The sequence below is a fragment of the Coregonus lavaretus genome (genome assembly GCF_964263955.1).
Source record: "Coregonus lavaretus genome assembly, contig: HAP1_SCAFFOLD_759, whole genome shotgun sequence".
Lineage (NCBI taxonomy): Eukaryota > Metazoa > Chordata > Actinopteri > Salmoniformes > Salmonidae > Coregonus > Coregonus lavaretus.
The window spans coordinates 19202-41269 of NW_028166726.1; the positions used below are offsets into that span (position 1 = coordinate 19202).

Here is a 22068-nt window from a genome sequence, read left to right on the forward strand (position 1 = left end):
CGCTGTTACATATGACATATGAGTGACAGTGTAATCAATGTGTAATAACTATGGTCCTGATTGGTCAACAAGGTTATTTGATGCGTCAAAGTGTTATTTGACGTCCATCTTCTTTTTGACACGTAAAGACCCAAACGGCGTTCCGTACAACCCTGCCTTGTAGTAAATCACAGATTAGTTCTGAACAGGAATAGTAGGACTCTGCATGATTTAGCCCCTGTCATAAGAAAAACAGCTGTGTGAAGGAGTGGCAGTTTATAGACTCCTGCCGAATACTGTGGCGGGCAACCTAAGACTTCTGGAGGAAAGACTACTTACTCCTTTAAACTTAAGTACTAACTGTGTCTTTAAAAAAAAAAAACTGTTCACAACACTTGTATGACTCTTCATAGAATAGATTCATATGGTCTTATAAAAGAACACTGGTTGAATTTGAAGCTTTTTCGATAGACTCAACTGTTTCTAGTGTTATAAACCCTAATTTCCCCCTCGCTCTCTCAGTATGCTGTGCTTGCGACACTGAAAGCATGAGAAGAGCTATACAGAATACAGATGTGGGCCTTAACCGTTCATAACAACTTAAAATGACCAATCATTAAAACGTTGAATTTTAGTAAACTAGTGTTTCTAACCTCTCTCTCTCTATGCTGTGCTTTAGACAGTGAGAGCTATACGGATCAGGCTTGATCAGGTCCATGTGACTTCTCCAAGTAAGGCTAGTTTGGTAACGCAGCACCGCCACAGTAAAACCATTCTGACAGCTCAGCAGATTCTACGGGAGGGGTCCTGAGCACAGCACGGCACGGCACGGCTAAATGCAGCCACAGACAACATCTAGACCTCGCCAAAACCTTGTCAGACCTTAAACCCCATCCTATCCCATCCCCCCGACACACCACTGTGACCGTAGACCGTGTACCAAGTATCAGGCATGGAACAAGGGTTGCAAAATCCTTCAAAACTTTCCCAAAAACTGACTGGTTTTCCAGAAATCCTGATCAGAGAATTCTGGATTTCCTACATATTCCCTCCTGATTCCAGGAATCTTCCAACCAAGATTTGTAAAAACCGTACAGTAACGCCTGGTCTGACCACCCTGTGGAGAATTTACTATATAGTGCACTACTTTTGACCAGAGCTATACACGGAGTGTACAAACCATTAAGTTGCCTACACCCAAAAAGGAAAGAGCAAGTGCCCTTAATGTTTTGTACAATCAGTGTATAGGGAGAATAGGGTGTCATTAAGGACACAGGCCAAGTCATGTTATAGGAGAAAAGTACTCCCCTTACAGGAAAAACCACATGATTCTCACGTGAAATTTCACATGTAAAATCATGTGAAGACGTGTTTTTGGAACGCTTCACATGTGATAACATGAAACCACACGTTGCTTTACATGGTTTTCCCATGTTATCACATGAACTTCACATTAGATCACATTAAATCCATGTGGCTTTTCCCTTAAGGGTCCTTTCGGCCCGACATAGAACATCTGAAACCCTTGTAAAGCAGTATACAGGTTTTCTATTCTCCCTGTCTGTATCGTGTGAACACTTAACTACAGTACTTGGCCGGTTTGGAAGAGGAGGAAATAAAACTGCTGAAAGCCATGACTTCTATGTCAGACGTGATGTCAGTCTTACAACATGTTACAGTTTGTTAACAGAACGGAGCAGTTCACAGCTGGTTAACGCAAGCCAGAGATGAAATCATTTATTAGTCCCAAATGGCACCCTATTCCCTATATAGTGCACTACTTTTGACCAGAGCCCCCCTGGTCAAAAGTAGTGCACTATATAGGGAATAGGGTGACATTTGGAACGCAATCATGGACAGAGGCTTTAGAAATAGGGGGCGCGTTGAGTTCCAAAAACATCCCCGGGGTGCGGGATGTTCCCCAATGATGGAAGGGGGACCTGAGTGAAATGGTTTGGGAACCTCTGGTCTGGAGAACACACCACGGTTCTTCCTCCAGAACTAAATGAGAAAGAACTCTTGGAACTTTTAGACAGACGTACATATTGGTCGCTTAGGAATGTTAAACGCAGGAATAATGACTACATGTGGAGAGAATGTTCTCCCTCTAGCCAATAAGACAAAAGAGAATGTTCTCCCTCTAGCCAATAAGACAAAAGAGAATGTTCTCCCTCTAGCCAATAAGACAAAAGAGAATGTTCTCCCTCTAGCCAATAAGACAAAAGAGAATGTTCTCCCTCTAGCCAATAAGACAAAGAGAATGTTCTCCCTCTAGCCAATAAGACAAAGAGAATGTTCTCCCTCTAGCCAATAAGACAAAATAGAATGTTCTCCCTCTAGCCAATAAGACAAAATAGAATGTTCTCCCTCTAGCCAATAAGACACAGTTGAAGCCTTTGGCTGATGGAAGTCCATTTTATTTCCTGTATTCTACTCAGTCTGCTCCCAACAGACCAGGAGAAGGACTCTTCTGATCAGATCATCAATCTTACTACAACTCAACCTTCACTCTTAAAGGTGCAGTCAGAAATGTCTCCTCCCCAGAGTTACCTGAATGACTCAGAGCTGAAATGTATACTAAATGTATACCTTCCACAGGAACCCAGAGTGACTTGTTTCAGAACTCAAATACAGTGAAAACATTTGGTCTGTTCTCTCCCAGCGGAGGCGTTGTGTTTGCGTGTTTGTTTGTTTGTTTGTTTGTTTGTTTGTTTGTTTGTTTGTTGTGTACCTACCCGTTGTGTGGCTGTAGCATGCTGGTGCGGGCCGTTGAGGCCGGGGTGTTTACTTTAGGGGCGTACGCCACCGGTTTAATGACCGTGTTACCGCCGCCCGGCGTGAATGGCCGCGCCATCTTGTTGATAGCGGTGCTGGGGGCAAAGGAGTATTTGGGCTGAACGTAGGCGGGGGCGAGCAAATCCTACAGGGTGTGAGAGAGGGGGGGAGACACAGGGGCAAAAACCACAGCAAATAACATGCAGTTAGACACACACACACACACACACACACACACACACACACACGTGTGCATAAATTGTGAGAGCCCTAGCTAAGTGTAGTGTACTGTATCAATCCCATATCTGCTGAAAACCAACTCGGTTAGCCTCAACATGACTCATAACATCAGTATGTGTTGCAAGATCAGGGCCTTGCCAAGGCCAGCTCGGTCTCTCTGTGTGGAGGGAAGACGTGTGACTCACGGCCTGCATCCCAGATGGTACCCCATTTCACTATAATACTTTTGACCCATTGACTACCCATAGCAGTGCACTATATAGGGAATAGGGTGCCATTTGGAAAGCAACTACGTTTATCTTGCAAAGCTGGAGTTTGTCCCACTAAGGTTCTTCCTCGGTCTCTGTTAGCTTGGCTATGACACTTAACACTTAAATAGATTTCCAAAATGTTCACTGAACTTTGAGTTGAACAGTGTTTTCCTCAGCTGGGATTTCTCATTGTGTCTGACACAATGTCCACTAGGGGTAAGATGTTTCATTGTACTGCCTTCAATGGAAATAATACTGCATTTCCATAATAGGGCTTGAACTATGAACGTCGCATGATAATGAATACATTGGGTTGAAATGAAAAAGTGTCATGATAACATTATTGTTGCCTTTCACATATTATTGAGTCTGGGATTGTGCTCTTTAGGGCCACTCACGTGTATAACTAATACTATAATCATTTCACCTCAACAAACAAACAAACGTATAACTGGCTGCTGCTTGTGCAATGTGTGCTATGAACCAGCTGACAGCCCGATGGGGGGATTGAATCACAATGACTGAACGACTTTAGATGCAAGGCGATGGTGTAGGTTGTTGAGAGGCCACTAGGAGCCAAAACACAAAAGTGAATTCCTCTCATCCGACACCACAATATTAACAGGCTGTAGGGAAAACTGTATGTAAGCACTGTCATAGAGCGTAATAAATGTTTGGACTATGAACTAGATAGGACTTGACCGACTGTTTATTCACTGCCTAGTGAAGACAGGGATCTGTTCATTCACATTGCAGAAGCATCACCGTCACAGGGTTTCAGAGGTGTGAGTTAACACAGACATTAAAATGTGAATCTGAAACCCTTTTCCATGTGTAGGTTACTACTTTTGACCTGAGCCCTGATAGAGTAGTGCACTATATAGGGAATATGGTGGGGTTTGGGATGCAAGGCAGACACTCTTACCTTCTGATCGCCACCCGCATGGAAAGCTCTGAAAGATTAGAAAATAGTGTTAGAACGCCACAGTGGTAGATCCTAGAAATCCTTCATTTACATACAGTTGAAGTCGGAAGTTTACATACACCTTAGCCAAATACATTTCAACTCAGTATTTCACAATTCCTGACATTTAATCCTAGTAAAAATTCCCTGTCTTAGGTCAGTTAGGATCACCACTTTATTTTAAGAATGTGAAATGTCAGAATAATAGTTGAGAGAATTATTTATTTCAGCTTTTATTTCTTTCATCACATTCCCAGTGGGTCAAAAGTTTACATACACTCAATTAGTATTTGGTAGCATTGCCTTTAAAATTGTTTAACTTGGGTCAAACGTTTCGGGTAGCCTTCCACAAGCTTCCCACAATAAGTTGGGTGAATTTTGGCCCATTCCTCCTGACAGAGCTGGTGTAACTGAGTCAGGTTTGTAGGCCTCCTTGCTCGCACACATTTTCTATAGGATTGAGGTCAGGGCTTTGTGATGGCCACCCCAATACCTTGACTTTGTTGCCCTTAAGCCATTTTGCCACAACTTTGGAAGTATTCTTGGGGTCATTGTCCATTTGGAAGACCCATTTGCGACCAAGCTTTAACTTCCTGACTGATGTCTTGAGACGTTGCTTCAATATATCCACATATGACGGCTGTGTGGTCCCATGGTGTTTATACTTGCGTACTATTGTTTGTACAGATGAATGTGGTACCTTCAGGCATTTGGAAATTGCTCCCAAGGATGAACCAGACTTGTGGAGGTCTATAATTTTTTGATTTTCCCATGATGTCAAGCAAAGAGGCACTGAGTTTGAAGGTAGGCCTTGAAATACATCCACAGGTACACCTCCAATTGAATCAAATGGATGTCAATTAGCCTATCAGAAGCTTCTAAAGCCATGACATCATTTTCTGGAATTTTCCAAGCTTTTTAAAGGCACAGTCAACTTAGTGTATGTAAACTTCTGATCCACTGGAATTGTGATACAGTGAATTATAAGTGAAATAATCTGTCTAAACAACTGTTGGAAAAATTACTTGTGTCATGCACAAAGTAGATGTCCTAACCGACTTGCCAAAACTATAGCTTGTTAACAAGAACTTGTGGAGTGGTTGAAAAACGAGTTTAAATGACTCCAACCTAAGTTTATGTAAACTTCCGACTTCAACTGTAAGTCTGAATGTATCATTTTCTGCATTTGAAATTAAACTTAAAAATCTCTCGACCTCAAAACTTCTGAAAGTTTAAGTTCTTTATTCTGCATAAAAATAGCAGTTTGTTGCATTTCCATGTGGACTTCAATATGGGCTTTTGGGAACAGTTCTGAAATAGAAGCGTCAACTTTTCAGGGTCTAATTTAGTTTAATTTGCAGGAAATTCTATGTATACTAGACTGGTGTATAGTTTGTTTTTATTATAACTTTGGTTAGTTTTGAAGAAGTCGCTTGATGCAGAGTAAATATTATGTACGCTTAGTTACCATAATCAAATCTGGCTTTTTGGTGTCCGAAAATGCACTGAACTAAATCCATCACAAACAAATTCATATTTGTCTCGATTTAAAAAAGTGTTAAACATACACTAATCCTGTCACGCTCTGGCTCCGGGACTCTGTATGTTGAGCCAGGGTGTGTTCGTTCTGTGTGGGTTGTTTCTATGTTGGGTTTTCTAGGTTGTTGTTTTCTGTGTTGGCCTAAGTGACTCCCAATCAGAGGCAACGAGTGTCAGCTGTTTTCTGGTTGTCTCTGATTGGGAACCATATTTAAACTGTCTGTTTTCACTTTGTGGTTGTGGTTTCTTGTTCCTTTTGGTTTGTGTGTATCGAAGGACTTCACGTTTCGTTCGTTATTTTGATCGTGTGATCTGTTTAATAAATAATATGTACGCATTCAACGCTGCGCCTTGGCCCGCTTCATTTCAAGACGGTCGTGACAGAAGAAACCACCACGACTGGGTCAAGCAGCGTGATGAGGAGAAAGGCTGGAATTACGAAAAGTGGAGAGAGAATTGGACGAGAACCATGGAGGCCTGGTCCACGGGGGAGAGACAAGCCCAGAAATGTTTTAGGGGGGGGCTCACGCCGTGGACGACGGGGCAGCAGGAGTACGGGATAGAGTGGTGCAGAAGGTTGGCAGAGAGGGCCGCCAGGTTAAGGGGGCCACCGGTCACAGAGGAGAGGGAAAGTGTGGAGGCACGGCGAGAGGTACTGGGGTGTGTTACCAGTCCGGTCCGGCCCGTTCCTGATCCCTGCGTAGGGCCAGTGGTGTGTGTCCCCAGTACGGTCCGGCCTGTTCCTGTTCCTCGCATCGAGCCTGTGGTGCGTGTCGTCAGCCCGGCCCGGCCTGTTCCTGCTCCCCGCACCAAGTCTGTGGTGCGCGTCGTCAGCCCTGTCCGGCCTGTTCCTGCTCCCCGCACCAAGTCTGTGGTGCGTTTCGTCAGCTCTGTCCGGCCTGTTCCTGCCACCCGCACCAAGTTTACGGTGCACGTCGCCAGCCCGACCCGGCCTGTTCCTGCCACTCGCACCAAACCTACGGTGCGCGTCGCCAGCCCGACCCGGCCTGTTCATGCCACTCGCACCAAACCTACGGTGCGCGTCGCCAGCCCGGTCCGGCCTGTTCCTGCTACTCGCACCAAGCCAGGGATGCGAGCAGTCAGTCCGGTGAGGCCCGTTCCGGCTCCACGCACCAAGCCAGGGGTGCGTATCGTCAGCACGGTCCGGTCCGTTGCTGCTCCACGCACCGAGCCAGGGGTGCGCATCGTCAGCCAGGTCCGGTCCGTTCCTGCCTCACGCGCCAAGCCAGGGGTGCGCGTCGTCAGTCCGGTGCCTGATCAGGTACAGGTCAGCTGCTCCACAACGGAGGTTAAGCAATCTGCTCCGTCGATGTCCAGTCCAGATCCAGCCAGCGGGGTCAGACCGGATCAGGGGCGCTACGGGGGGATTATGGAGGGGTGGTGGTCAAGCCCGGAGCCGGAACCGCCACCGAGGAAGTATGCCCACCCAGCCCTCCCCTGTTTTGCTATTTTTGAGGCGCGGTCGCAGTCCGCGCCTTTAGGGGGGGGTACTGTCACGCTCTGGCTCCGGGACTCTGTATGTTGAGCCAGGGTGTGTTCGTTCTGTGTGGGTTGTTTCTATGTTGGGTTTTCTAGGTTGTTGTTTTCTGTGTTGGCCTAAGTGACTCCCAATCAGAGGCAACGAGTGTCAGCTGTTTTCTGGTTGTCTCTGATTGGGAGCCATATTTAAACTGTCTGTTTTCACTTTGTGGTTGTGGTTTCTTGTTCCTTTTGGTTTGTGTGTATCGAAGGACTTCACGTTTCGTTCGTTGTTTTGATCGTGTGATCTGTTTAATAAATAATATGTACGCATTCAACGCTGCGCCTTGGCCCGCTTCATTTCAAGACGGTCGTGACAAATCCAAAATATCCAAGGTTAGAATTACACCTTGTCTCCTAAAAATAGTAAAAGTGAACCACCATTACTACCCAACACTGAGGCCCTATATGGGTAGGGTACCTCACATTCAGATCATCATTCTCTAGGCTTTATAATGGTAGTGCCCCACCACAGGCATCCCATTCATTCTAACCCTCTGACACCACTGTCCTCCGTCTCTATCCTTTAACATTCCTGCACTGACTCACTAGACAGACATACAAACTTCATATGCACACACTTTACATGCTGCTGCTACTCAGGTCTTTATTTTACTTGTATTATTATTATTTTATTTTTTATTTTTTTATCCTGATGCCTAGTCACTTTACCCTGCCTTCATGTACATATCTACCTCAAATACCTTATTATTATCTATCCTGATGACTAGTCACTTTACCCTGCCTTCATGTACATATCTACCTCAAATACCTTATTATTATCTATCCTGATGTCTAGTCACTTTACCCTGCCTTCATGTACATATCTACCTCAAATACCTTATTATTATCTATCCTGATGCCTAGTCACTTTACCCTGCCTTCATGTACATATCTACCTCAAATACCTTAGTATTATCTATCCTGATGCCTAGTCACTTTACCCTGCCTTCATGTACATATCTACCTCAAATACCTTAGTATTATCTATCCTGATGCCTAGTCACTTTACCCTGCCTTCATGTACATATCTACCTCAAATACCTTATTATTATCTATCCTGATGCCTAGTCACTTTACCCTGCCTTCATGTACATATCTACCTCAAATACCTTATTATTATCTATCCTGATGCCTAGTCAGTCATTTTTTTTTTTTCCCACCTTTATTTAACCAGGTAAGCCAGTTGGTAACACTAACCAGCCAGTTGAGAACAAGTTCTCATTTACAACTGCGACCTGGCCAAGATAAAGCAAAGCAGTGCGATAAAAACAACACAGAGTTACACTTGGGATAAAACAAAACATACAGTCAATAACACAAAATAAAATCTATATACTGTGTGTGCAAATGTAGTAAGTTATGGAGGTAAGGCAATAAATAGGCCATAGTGCAAAATAATTACAATTTAGTATTAACACTGGGGTGATAGATGTGCAGAAGAAGATGTGCAAATAGAGATACTGGAGTGCAAATGAGCAAAATAAATAACAATATGGGGGATGAGGTAGTTGGGTGGGCTAATTTCAGATGGGCTGTGTACAGGTGCAGTGATCGGTAAGCTGCTCTGACAACTGATGCTTAAAGTTAGTGAGGGAGATAAGTGTCTCCAGCTTCAGAGATTTTTGCAATTCGTTCCAGTCATTTGCAGCAGAGAACTGGAAGGAATGGCGGCCAAAGGAGGTGTTGGCTTTGGGGATGACCAATGAGATATACCTGCTGGAGCGCATACTACGGGTGGGTGTTGCAATGGTGACCAATGAGCTAAGATAAGGCGGGGATTTGCCTAGCAGTGATTTATAGATGACCTGGAGCCAGTGGGTTTGGCGACGAATATGTAGTGAGGGCCAGCCAACGACAGCGTACAGGTCACAATGGTGGGTAGTATATGGGGCTTTGGTGACAAAACGGATGGCACTGTGATAGACTACATCCAATTTGCTGAGTAGAGTGTTGGAGGCTATTTTGTAAATGACATTGCCGAAGTCAAGGATCGGCAGGATAGTCAGTTTTACGAGGGCATGTTTGGCAGCATGAGTGAAGGAGGCTTTGTTGCAAAATAGGAAGCCGATTCAAGATTTCACTTTGGATTGGAGATGCTTAATGTGAGTCTGGAAGGAGAGTTTACGGTCTAACCAGACACCTAGGTATTTGTAGTTGTCCACATATTCTAAGTCAGACCCGCCGAGAGTAGTGATTCTAGTCGGGCAGGCGGGTGCAAGCAGCGTTCGATTGAAGAGCAGGCATTTAGTTTTACTAGCGTTTAAGAGCAGTTGGAGGCTACGGAAGGAGTGCTTTATGGCATTGAAGCTCGTTTGGAGGTTTGTTAACACAGTGTCCAATGAAGGGCCAGATGTATACAAAATGGTATTGTCTGCATAGAGGTGGATCTGAGAGTCACCAGCAGCAAGAGCGACATCATTGACATACACAGAGAATAGAGTCGGCCCGAGAATTGAACCCTGTGGCACCCCCATAGAGACTGCCAGAGGTCCAGACAACAGGCCCTCCGATTTGACACATTGAACTCTATCTGAGAAGTAGTTGGTGAACCAGGCGAGGCAGTCATTTGAGAAACCCAGGCTATTTAGGTCTGCCAATAAGAATGCAGTGATTGACAGAGTCGAAAGCCTTGGCCAGGTCGATGAAGACGACTGCACAGTACTGTCTTTTATCGATCACGGTTATAATATCGTTTAGGACCTTTAGCGTGGCTGAGGTGCACCCATGACCAGCTCGGAAACCAGATTGCATAGCGGAGAAGGTACAGTTGGATTCGAAATGGATGGTGATCTGTTTGTTAATTTGGCTTTCAAATACTTTCGAAAGGCAGGGCAGGATGGATATAGGTCTGTAACAATTTGGATCTAGAGTGTCACCTCCTTTGAAGAGGTGGATGACCGCAGCAGCTTTCCAATCTCTGGGGATCTCAGACGATACGAAAGAGAGGTTGAACAGGCTGGTAATAGGGGTTGCTACAATTTCGGCTGCTAATTTTAGAAAGAAAAGGGTCCAGATTGTCTAGCCCAGCTGATTTGTAGGGGTCCAGATTTTGCAGCTCTTTCAGAACATCAGCTATCTGGATTTGGGTGAAGGAGATGCAGGGGGGGGGGGGGGGGACAGAGCTGGTGGCCAGGGTAGGGGTAGCCAGGTGGAAAGCATGGACAGCCGTAGCAAAATGCTTATTGAAATTCTCGATTATCGTAGATTTATCGGTGGTGACAGTGTTTCCTAGCCTCAGTGCAGTGGGCAGCTGGGAGGAGGTGCTCTTATTCTCCATGGACTTTACAGCGTCTCAAAACGTTTTGGAGTTAGTGCTACAGAATGCAGATTTCTGTTTGAAAAAGCTAGCCTTTGCTTTCCTGACTGATTGTGTATATTGGTTCCTGACTACCCAGAAAAAATGCATATCGTGGGGGCTGTTCAATGCTAATGCAGTACGCCACAGGATGTTTTTGTGCTGGTCAAGGGCAGTCAAGTCTGGGGTGAACCAGGGGCTATATCTGTTCTTAGTTCAGAATTTTTTGAATGGGGCATGCTTATTTAAGATGGAGAAGAAAGCACTTTTGAGAACATCCAGGCATCCTCTACTGACGGAATGAGGTCTATATCCATCCAGGATACCCGGGCCAGGTCAATTAGAAAGGCCTGTTCGCTAAAGTGTTTTAGGGAGCATTTGACAGTGATGAGGGGTGGTCGTTTGACCGCGGACCCATTACGGACGCAGGCAATGAGGCAGTGATCGCTGAGATCCTGGTTGAAGACAGCGGAGGTGTATTTAGAGGGTAAATTAGTCAGGATGATATCTATGAGGGTGCCCATGTTTACAGATTTAGGGTTGTACCTGGTAGGTTCCTTGATAATTTGTGTGAGATTGAGGGCATCTAGTTTAGATTGTAGGACGCCCGGGGTGTTAAGCATATCCCAGTTTAGGTCACCAAGCAGTACGATCTCTGAGGATAGATGGGGGGCAATCAATTCACATATGGTGTCCAGGGCACAGCTGGGGGCTGAGGGGGGTCTGTAGCAAGCGGCAACAGTGAGAGATGTATTTCTGGAAAGGTGGATTTTTAGAAGTAGAAGCTCAAACTGTTTGGGCACAGACCTGGATAGTATGATAGAGCTCTGCAGGCTATCTCTACAGTAGATTGCAACTCCGCCCCCTTTGGCAGTTCTATCTAGACGGAAAATGTTGTAGTTGGGGATGGAAATTTCAGAGCTTTTGGTGGTCTTCCTAAGCCAGGATTCAGACACTGCTAGAACATCAGGGTTGGCGGAGTGTGCTAATGCAGTGAGTAACTCAAACTTAGGGAGGAGGCTTCTGATGTTAACATGCAAAAAAAAACAAGGCTTTTACGGTTACAGAAGTCAACAAATGATAGCGCCTGGGGAGCAGGAGTGACTGGCCGATAATAGTCCAGACTAGAGCTGGCTGGTAGGTAGTGCAGGCCACGGACAATGGTGAAAAACGCTACCGGTGGCTAATAGCAAGTAGCTAGTTAGCTGGCTAGTTTCAACTGGAGGTTCTGGATAAAAAGGTAAAATAAATAATAGAATCTGTTTCACATTGGGTGAGGCGGGTTGCAGGAAAGTATATTTTGTAGAAGGATGAAAAGTGTGATTGAGAAATATATACGAAAAAGAGACAAAAGAAAAAAAAAACAGGCTATTTACACGGACACACTAGAGTACACGACCGCACTGCTACGCCATCTTTACCATGCCTTCATGTACATATCTACCTCAAATATCTTAGTATTATCTATCCTGATGCCTAGTCACTTTACCCTGCCTTCAAATACCTAGTACCTCTGCACATTGATCTGGTACTGGTACTCCCTGTATATAGCTCCACATTGATCTGGTACTGGTACTCCCTGTATATAGCTCCACATTGATCCGGTACTGGTACCACATTGATCTGGTACTGGTACTCCCTGTATATAGCTCCACATAGATCCGGTACTGGTACTCCCTGTATATAGCTCCACATTGATCTGGTACTGGTACTCCCTGTATATAGCTCCACATTGATCTGGTATTCCCTGTATATAGCTCCACATTGATCTGGTACTGGTACTCCCTGTATATAGCTCCACATTGATCTGGTACTGGTACTCCCTGTATATAGCTCCACATAGATCCGGTACTGGTACTCCCTGTATATAGCTCCACATTGATCTGGTACTGGTACTCCCTGTATATAGCTCCACATAGATCCGGTACTGGTACTCCCTGTATATAGCTCCACATTGATCTGGTACTGGTACTCCCTGTATATAGCTCCACATAGATCCGGTACTGGTACTCCCTGTATATAGCTCCACATTGATCTGGTACTGGTACTCCCTGTATATAGCTCCACATTGATCTGGTATTCCCTGTATATAGCTCCACATTGATCTGGTACTGGTACTCCCTGTATATAGCTCCACATAGATCCGGTACTGGTACTCCCTGTATATAGCTCCACATTGATCTGGTACTCCCTGTATATACAGTGCCTTCGGAAAGTACTCACCCCTTGACTTTTTCCACATGACAAAATAGATTAAAATTATTTTTTCCTCTCAATCTACACACAATACCCCATAATGACAAAGCGAAAACAGATTGTTAGACATGTTTGGGAATCGAACACACTACTCTGGCGTTACAAGCACCATGCTCTATCAACTGAGCTACAAAAGGACCACATCCTAAAACTAGGATAATACTTTATCATAGCCATGGGATATAAAACTAGGCCCCAAACCAAAGCCAACACACCAATATTCAGTCATAAAACTGTCCTCCTAACTCATCTGAAAACTAAACTGTGGAACCCTGAGAGAAAGACAACAAGGATAGAACAGCTCCTGCACTAAGAGACGTGTTCCAGCCAAAATGCAACTCAACGGGAGCTTTATTGTCTGTTGTGACGGAGGAGTAGGAAGAGAGGGGCGAGTGTCACGGAGGAGTAGGAAGAGAGGGGGGCGAGTGTCACGGGTAGGAGGAGAAATCAGTGTTATATTCAATAGTTCTTCTTTAGAAGGAGTTGGGTTACGCGGGGAGGAAACTGTGGCGAGAGAGACATGTCCGTGTGACATCAGATTCACTACCGACTAGTACAGACCTGCCTAATCAATTATAACCACCGCCTGAGACTGAGAAACCCGACACACAATCAAACAGAGCACAGCGGTGACCCATTTATTCACAACATCATCAACAGCATGTACACAGACATTACATTGACATTTTAGTCATTTAGCTTTTATCCTGAGTGACTTACAGGGATGTGAGTGCATACATTTTTCGTACTGGTCCCTCGTGGGAATTGAACCCACAACCCTGGGATTGCAAGCACCAACTGAGCCACACGATAAAGATGTTTTGCTCGACATGTAGTTGAATAACACAGTTCATGTCCATAATAAAGGGCTGCTCTGCCTTCTTAACAATAACCATCAACAAGGCAGGTCCTACAGGCCCTAGTTTTGTCACACCTGGACTACTGTTCAGTCGTGTCGTCAGATGCCACAAAGAGAGAAAATTACAATTGGCTCTGAACAGGGCAGCACAGCTGGCCCTTGGATGTACACAGAGAGCTAACAATAATATGTCTGTCAATCTCTCCTGGCTCAAAGTGGAGGAGAGATTGACTTCATCACTACTTGTGTTTATGAGAGGTGTTGACATGTTGGGTGCACCGAGCTGTCTGTTTAAACGACTAGCACACAGCTCAGACACCCATGCATACCCCACAAGACATGCCACCAGAGGTCTCTTCACAGTCCCCAAGTCCAGAACAGACTATGGGAGGCGCACAGTACTACATAGAGCCATGACTACATGGAACTCTATTCCACATCAGGTAACTGATGCAAGCAGTAGAATCAGATTTGAAAAAACATAAAAATACACCTTATGGAACAGCGCGGACTGTGAATCAACACAAACATAGGCACAGACACATGCATACACACACACACACACAATAACATATGCACTATACACACACGTACACATGGATATTGTACTGTAGATATGTGGTAGTAGAGTAGGGGCCTGAGGGCACACAGTGTGTTGTGAAATCTGTGAATGTATTGTAATGTTTAAAAATTGTATGAACTGCCTTAATTTTGCTGGACCCCTGGAAGAGTTGCTGCTGCCTTGGCAGGAACTAATGGGGATCCATAATAAATACAAATATCCGTACAGTTACAGAAAACTAGGCCTACAGTATCACCGCATATACTGTATAGTCACACAAAAAGGTTTTTAAAAATGCTTATGCATGGTACACACCTGCCACATAACCTTTAAGGTCAAGCACAATGTTTGTTTAAAAGATACAGTTCACCAAAAAAGAGGTGTTGGTACAGGGTGTCGTTCATAACATTTCAGGAACTTTTTGAAATGTTTTAGACTATGTCCTGTTTTGGCCCGTCAGTCAGTTTATAAATAGTACTGCCAAATTTTAAATCTCTCTCCCTCTCTCTCCCTCTCATTAAAAAAGTATTCCTTTTACATTTAAGTCATTTGTGCTCTCCCTTTGATGTTACGAACTATATGAGCCAGGTCGTAACACAGTGGGGGCTCGTCCAATCTGAGGTTTTGGTGGTATGTTATTTGCCTAATTAGTTTTGTTTGGTTTACGTTTTGTTCACGGTCAGCTTGGAGCACCTTGTAGGGGTAGTAATTTGTGCCAAATTTGGGTTCTACTATGTTGCTACAGTTCTTAGAATGCAACGTGGTACTATTTGTTTGGTAGTCTTTGTTAAAGCCAAACTTTAAGAGTCTCATGCATTCATTTTTTTCAGGGTTTTTCCTTGATTGTGTAAGCTTTAGTGGTTTTGTTTTGGTGGATGCTGGAAGGGAAGCAGCCTTTGTCCCCTGTGTGTTGGTCTACAAAGCCATTTGTTTGTGCCTATTTCCTAATCATTGGGGGTTTTTAAGTACTGGTACATGTGTTACATTGATTTGTTAGGGATAGCCACTTCAGTTGGTAGGAAGCACATATCCCCTTGAAGGTTTCAGTGCCTTGATCTCAAAAAAGGAGCTCAGTCATTTTGTTCTCTCTTTTGTGGTGGAGACAATTTGTGATAAATTGCCTCGAGAGCACTTAGATTCAGATCCGTCACTGGATTTCCGGTTGCCTTTCTGTTTCCAATGGAAGCAGTGCATAAATACCCCCTGCCTGTGTCTGCACGAAGACTAGGGTTGAGATAGCAAGTAGCAGCAGCATAAAAAAGGGGGGGGGGGGGGGGGGGGTCAATCCAAATAGTCTGGGTAGCCATTTGATTAGCTGTTCTGCAGTCTTAAGGCTTGGAGGTAGAAGCTGTTAAGAAGCCTTTTGGACCTAGACTTGGCGCTCCGGTACCGCTTGCTGTGCAGTAGCAGTCTATTACTAGGGTGGCTGGAGTCTGACCATTTTTAGGGCCTTCCTCTGACACCGCCTGGTATAGAGGTCCTGGATAATAATGGCAGGAAGCTTGGCCCCAGTGATGTACTGGGCCATACACACTGCCCTCTGTAGTGCCTTGCGGTCGGAGGCCGAGCAGTTGCCGTACCAAGCGGTGATGCAACCAGTCAGGATGCTCTCGATGGTGCAGCTGTATAACTTTTTGAGGATCTGAGGACCCATGCCAAATCTTTTCAGTCTCCTGAGGGGGAATAGACGTTGTTGTGCCCTCTTCACGACGGTGTTGTTGTGCTTGGACCATGTTAGTATGTTGGTGATGTGGACACCAAGGAACTTGAAGCTCTCAACCTGCTCCACTACAGCCCAGTGGATGTGAATTGGGGCGTGTTCTGCCCTCCTTTTCCTGTAGTAGATAATCTCATTGAGGGAGAAGTTGTTGTTCAGATACAATATAGATATAATAGATGGCAATACTGGGGTGCCTCTGTAGCTAGCAGGTATGTTCTCTGGCGTAGGAGGAGAACGTTACCCAACCCCAGTCCGGATCAAAATAACTCAGCTAAATAAAGCCAAGCAAATCTAATTTTACTTTCAAAGTGATTTAAATCTCATTGAATGGATTTTCCAATTGAATTAGAAAGCAAGACATCACGAGCCACTCCTCTGTACTGCGTTCAGTCTAAATAATGCATTGTGTTTCTGTGGGTGTATGATCTTGCTAGCTGGGAGAAATTATCACTGCTGTGCGTTTGTTATAATGAATCCTTCCTGTGTGTGGTGGGTTCTTTCATGATGTTTTATGGTTTAGTATGCATGGTATATTCTGGCATGGTACAGTGGGCATAATATAGTATATAATCAGTATAATATAGTATAGTATTATTGTTCGGTAGGATTTGTTCTTGCCGAGGGTAAGTGAGAGTATAGTATATAGTATTATTCTTACTTGCTGGGATGAGTATAGTATGGTAGATACAGTGCCTTCAGAAAGTATTCAGACCCCTTGACTTTTTCCACATTTTGTTACATTACAGCCTTATTTTAAAATTGGTTAAAAATGTTTTTTCCCCTCATCAATCTACACTAAGAAATAACTATTTTCATCCTTCCCTCGATCCTGACTAGTCTCCCAGTCCCTGCCGCTGAAAAACATCCCCACAGCATGATGCTACCACCACCACCACCACCATAGGGATGGTGCCAGGTTTCCTCCAGACATGACGCTTGGCATTCAGGCCAAAGAGTTCAATCTTGGTTTCATCAGACCAGAGAATCTGGTTTCTCATGGTCAGAGTCCTTTAGGTGCCTTTTGGCAAACTCCAAGCGGGCTGTCATGTGCCTTTTACTGAGGAGTGGCTTCTGTCTGACCCCTCTACCATAAAGGCCTGATTGGTTGTCCTTCTGGAAGTTTCTCCCATCTCCACAGAGAAACTCTGTCAGAGTGACCATCGAGTTCAGGGTCACCTCCCTGACCAAGGCCCTTCTCCCCCGATTGCTCAGTTTGGCCGGGCGGCCAGCTCTAGGAAGAGTCTTGGTGGTTCCAAATTTCTTCCATTTAAGAATGAAGGAGGCCACTGTGTTCTTGGGGACCTTCAATGCTGCAGAAATGTTTTGGTACCCTTCCCTAGATCTGTGCCTCGACAATCCTGTCTCAGTACTCTACGGACAATTCCTTCGACCTCACGGCTTGGATTTTGCTCTGACATGCACTGTCAACTGTGGGACCTTATATAGACAGGTGTGTGCCTTTACAAATCATATCCAAACAATTGAATTTACCATAGGTGGACTCCAATCAATTGGAGAAGCATCTCAAGGATGATCAATGGAAACAGGATGCACCCGAGCTCAATTTCAAGTCTCAAAGCAAATGGTCTGAATACTTATGTAAATAAAAAGGTGGGTTTTTATTTTTATATTTTTGTTATTTCCAAACACTTCTAAAACCTGTTTCCCTTTGTCATTATGGGGTATTATGTGTAGATTGATGAAAAAATATAAATATTTAATACATTTTAGAATAAGGCTGTAACGTAGCAAAATGTGGGGGGGGGGGGGGGAACAAGGGGTCTGAATACTTTCCAAATGCATTGTACAGTATGGTATAATTATATCATCTTATGTGCTGAGGGTGAGTAGAGTATGGTATATACAGCGCCTTGCAAAAGTATCCATCCCCCTTGGCGTTTTTCCTATTTTGTTGCATTACAACCTGTAATTTAAATTGAATTTGATTTGGATTTCATCAAATGGACATATACACAAAATAGTCCAAATTGGTGAAGTGAAAAAAAAATAAAACTGAAAAGTGGTGTGTGCATATGTATTCACCCCCTTTGCTATGAAGCCCCTAAATACGATCTGGTGCAACCAATTACCTTCAGAAGTCACATAATTAGTTAAATAAAGTCCACCTGTGTGCAATCGAAGTGTCACATGATCTGTCACATGATCTCAGTATATACACACACACACACACACACGTTCTGAAAGGCCCCAGAGTCTGCAACACCACCAAGCAAGCAGCACCACCAAGCAAGCAGCACCACCAAGCAAGCAGCACCACCAAGCAAGCAGCACCACCAAGCAAGCAGCACCACCACCAAGCAAGCAGCACCACCAAGCAAGCAGCACCACCAAGCAAGCAGCACCACCAAGCAAGCAGCACCACCAAGACCAAGGAGCTTGTTTCACAATAAAACATATTTTGCATCTTCAAAGTGGTAGGCATGTTGTGTAAATCAAATGATACAAACCCCCCCAAAATCCATTTTAATTCCAGGTTGTAAGGCAACAAAATAGGAAAAATGCCAAGGGGGGGAATACTTACGCAAGCCACTGTATACAGTATTGTATAATTATATAATCTTATCTTCTGAGGGTGAGTCTAGTATGGTTATAATATCTTACTTGTTGAGGGTGAGTATAGTATGGTTATAATATCTTACTTGTTGAGGGTGAGTATAGTATGGTTATAGTATCTTACTTGCTGAGGGTGAGTATAGTATGGTTATAGTATCTTACTTGCTGAGGGTGAGGGTGAGCGACTGCTCTGCTGCTCTGATCTTGTTCTGTGCCTCCACATGGGTCATGTCTTCTGCGTTGGTCTCCCCAATGGACACCACCCAATCTCCTACGCCCACACCGGCCTGCACGGCCTTACCCCCGGGGGTCAGCTGTAGACGGAGAGAGAGAGAGAGGGGGGGGGGGGGTTTGAGGGTCTCAACAGGGGCGCTCAATCATACAGAAATATGACCTTTGGCCTATTAATGCCGGTCACCGACACAAAAACACATCAAATCCCACGGAACATTATTCAGCCTTTCTGTTTCACCCAACAGTATGGCTGCATAAGTACATGTGAAAAATAATAATATCACCTACTATATCCTCTCGCGGTGTCTCTGAATATTTTCAGGGTTAAATGGAACAAACATCTGCCATAACCGATACTGTGCTTATTCAAATATGGTCCCATAGACAAGCATGTAAACGGTATTGTTCTGAGGCTAAGCTACTATCAGTGATACACAACAATGCAATACAGGTCAATGAGTCAATAGCAGGGCTGCTCTAAAAGGGAAGAACAGGAGGATATCTAGTCAGTAGCAGGGCTGATCTAAAGGGAAGAACAGGAGGATATCTAGTCAGTAGCAGGGCTGATCTAAAGGGAAGAACAGGAGGATATCTAGTCAGTAGCAGGGCTGATCTAAAGGGAAGAACAGGAGGATATCTAGTCAGTAGCAGGGCTGATCTAAAGGGAAGAACAGGAGGATATCTAGTCAGTAGCAGGGCTGATCTAAAGGGAAGAACAGGAGGATATCTAGTCAGTAGCAGGTCTAAAGGGAAGAACAGGAGGATATCTAGTCAGTAGCAGGTCTAAAGGGAAGAACAGGAGGATATCTAGTCAGTAGCAGGGCTGATCTAAAGGGAAGAACAGGAGGATATCTAGTCAGTAGCAGGTCTAAAGGGAAGAACAGGAGGATATCTAGTCAGTAGCAGGGCTGATCTAAAGGGAAGAACAGGAGGATATCTAGTCAGTAGCAGGTCTAAAGGGAAGAACAGGAGGATATCTAGTCAGTAGCAGGGCTGATCTAAAGGGAAGAACAGGAGGATATCTAGTCAGTAGCAGGGCTGGTCTAAAAGGGAAGAACAGGAGGATATCTAGTCAGTAGCAGGTCTAAAGGGAAGAACAGGAGGATATCTAGTCAGTAGCAGGGCTGATCTAAAGGGAAGAACAGGAGGATATCTAGTCAGTAGCAGGGCTGGTCTAAAGGGAAGAACAGGAGGATATCTAGTCAGTAGCAGGGCTGCTCTAAAGGGAAGAACAGGAGGATATCTAGTCAGTAGCAGGGCTGGTCTAAAAGGGAAGAACAGGAGGATATCTAGTCAGTAGCAGGGCTGATCTAAAGGGAAGAACAGGAGGATATCTAGTCAGTAGCAGGGCTGGTCTAAAGGGAAGAACAGGAGGATATCTAGTCAGTAGCAGGGCTGATCTAAAGGGAAGAACAGGAGGATATCTAGTCAGTAGCAGGGCTGATCTAAAGGGAAGAACAGGAGGATATCTAGTCAGTAGCAGGTCTGGTCTAAAAAGGGAAGAACAGGAGGATATCTAGTCAGTAGCAGGGCTGGTCTAAAGGGAAGAACAGGAGGATATCTAGTCAGTAGCAGGTCTAAAGGGAAGAACAGGAGGATATCTAGTCAGTAGCAGGGCTGATCTAAAGGGAAGAACAGGAGGATATCTAGTCAGTAGCAGGGCTGATCTAAAGGGAAGAACAGGAGGATATCTAGTCAGTAGCAGGGCTGATCTAAAGGAAAGAACAGGAGGATATCTAGTCAGTAGCAGGGCTGGTCTAAAAAGGGAAGAACAGGAGGATATCTAGTCAGTAGCAGGGCTGGTCTAAAGGGAAGAACAGGAGGATATCTAGTCAGTAGCAGGGCTGATCTAAAGGGAAGAACAGGAGGATATCTAGTCAGTAGCAGGGCTGATCTAAAGGGAAGAACAGGAGGATATCTAGTCAGTAGCAGGGCTGATCTAAAGGGAAGAACAGGAGGATATCTAGTCAGTAGCTGGTCTAAAGGGAAGAACAGGAGGATATCTAGTCAGTAGGGAACATATTGGTTAAGAATAGGACTTGGATCAGAGAGATGAAAGTGCACAGTGAAACGTTCTAGGGCCTAGTATGTGCACACCAAATCAACAGGTAAACAACAGAGATGTGTCCTATCTTGCTTTTACCACTAGCTAGCGAACCTTTTAACACTGTCAACTAGTGTATTGACTAAATATACATACAAAGTCAACAAGAGGATTCATGTTTGGGTCTGTTATCGCCGTCTAATGATCTGTAGAGGGGTCTGTCTTTCTGTCTGTGTCTAGCCAGACAGTTCCCCACACCACAATGAGGACATGGGGTAAGAGTTTCTGAATAGCACTATGACATCACTTTCTTGTGATCCACTACAGATGTGGACCAAAGCTTTGAAGTGAAGTTAACTCACGAAAGGACACCACAGAGAGAGAGAGAGAGCGGCTTCGCCCCAAACGTCACCCTATTCCCTACATGAAGCGCTACTTTTCACTAGAGTCCTATGGGCCCGAATAGGGCGCCATTTGGGACGCATGAGAGGCTGGGTAACCATCTATACACTAAACCCCACGAGCCGCAGAGCCACTGCAGTCCCTCATTATCAGAAAGTTACCCTACATGATATTAGCAGCAAAACTCCTGTTAGATTATCTTAGGGAGAGAGAGTCAGTTGGACAACTGAATGCATTCAACCAAAATACAGTGCATTCGGAAAGTATTCAGACCACTTCACTTTTTCCACTTCGTTACGTCACAGCCTTATTCTAAAATGGATTAAATAACTGTTTTTCATCATCAATCTACACACAATACCCCACAATGACAAAGTCAACAGGTTTAGACACTTTTTGCAAATGTATATAAAAAAAAAAAAAGAGGAAATACCTTATTTACATAAGTATTCAGACCCTTTGCTATGAGACTCGAAATTGAGCTCAGGTGCATCCTGTTTCCATTGATAATCCATGAGCTGTTTCTACACCTGTCTATATAAGGTCTCACAGTTGACAGTGCATGTCAGAGCAAAAACCAAGCCATGAGGTCGAAGGAATTGTCTGTAGAGCTCAGAGATAGGATTGCATCGAGGCACAGATCTGGGGAAGGGTACCAAAACATTTCTGCAGCATTGAAGGTCCCCCCCAAAAAAAGAGTGGCCTCCATCATTCTTAAATGGAAGAAGTTTGGAACCACCAAGACTCTTCCTAGAGCTGGCCGCCCGGCCAAACTGAGCAATCGGGGGAGAAGGGCCTTGGTCAGGGAGGTGACCAAGAACCCGATGGTCAC

General features: G+C 44.5%; 1 protein-coding gene across 1 annotated transcript in view; it reads right to left on the reverse strand.

The window, feature by feature from the left end:
- The window catches only part of LOC311114366 (PDZ and LIM domain protein 7-like), a gene marked incomplete at its 3' end in the record, with an annotated part of 68723 nt that overhangs the window by 18723 nt on the left and 27932 nt on the right, over positions 1–22068 (reverse strand). Inside the window, exons 3-5 of the mRNA XM_084189624.1 lie at positions 18719–18870; positions 4171–4198; positions 2715–2899 (exon numbers count right to left, since the gene is read on the reverse strand). Coding sequence (XP_084045750.1) covers positions 2715–2899; positions 4171–4198; positions 18719–18870 — 365 coding nt within the window. The remainder of the gene's footprint in view (positions 1–2714; positions 2900–4170; positions 4199–18718; positions 18871–22068) is intronic.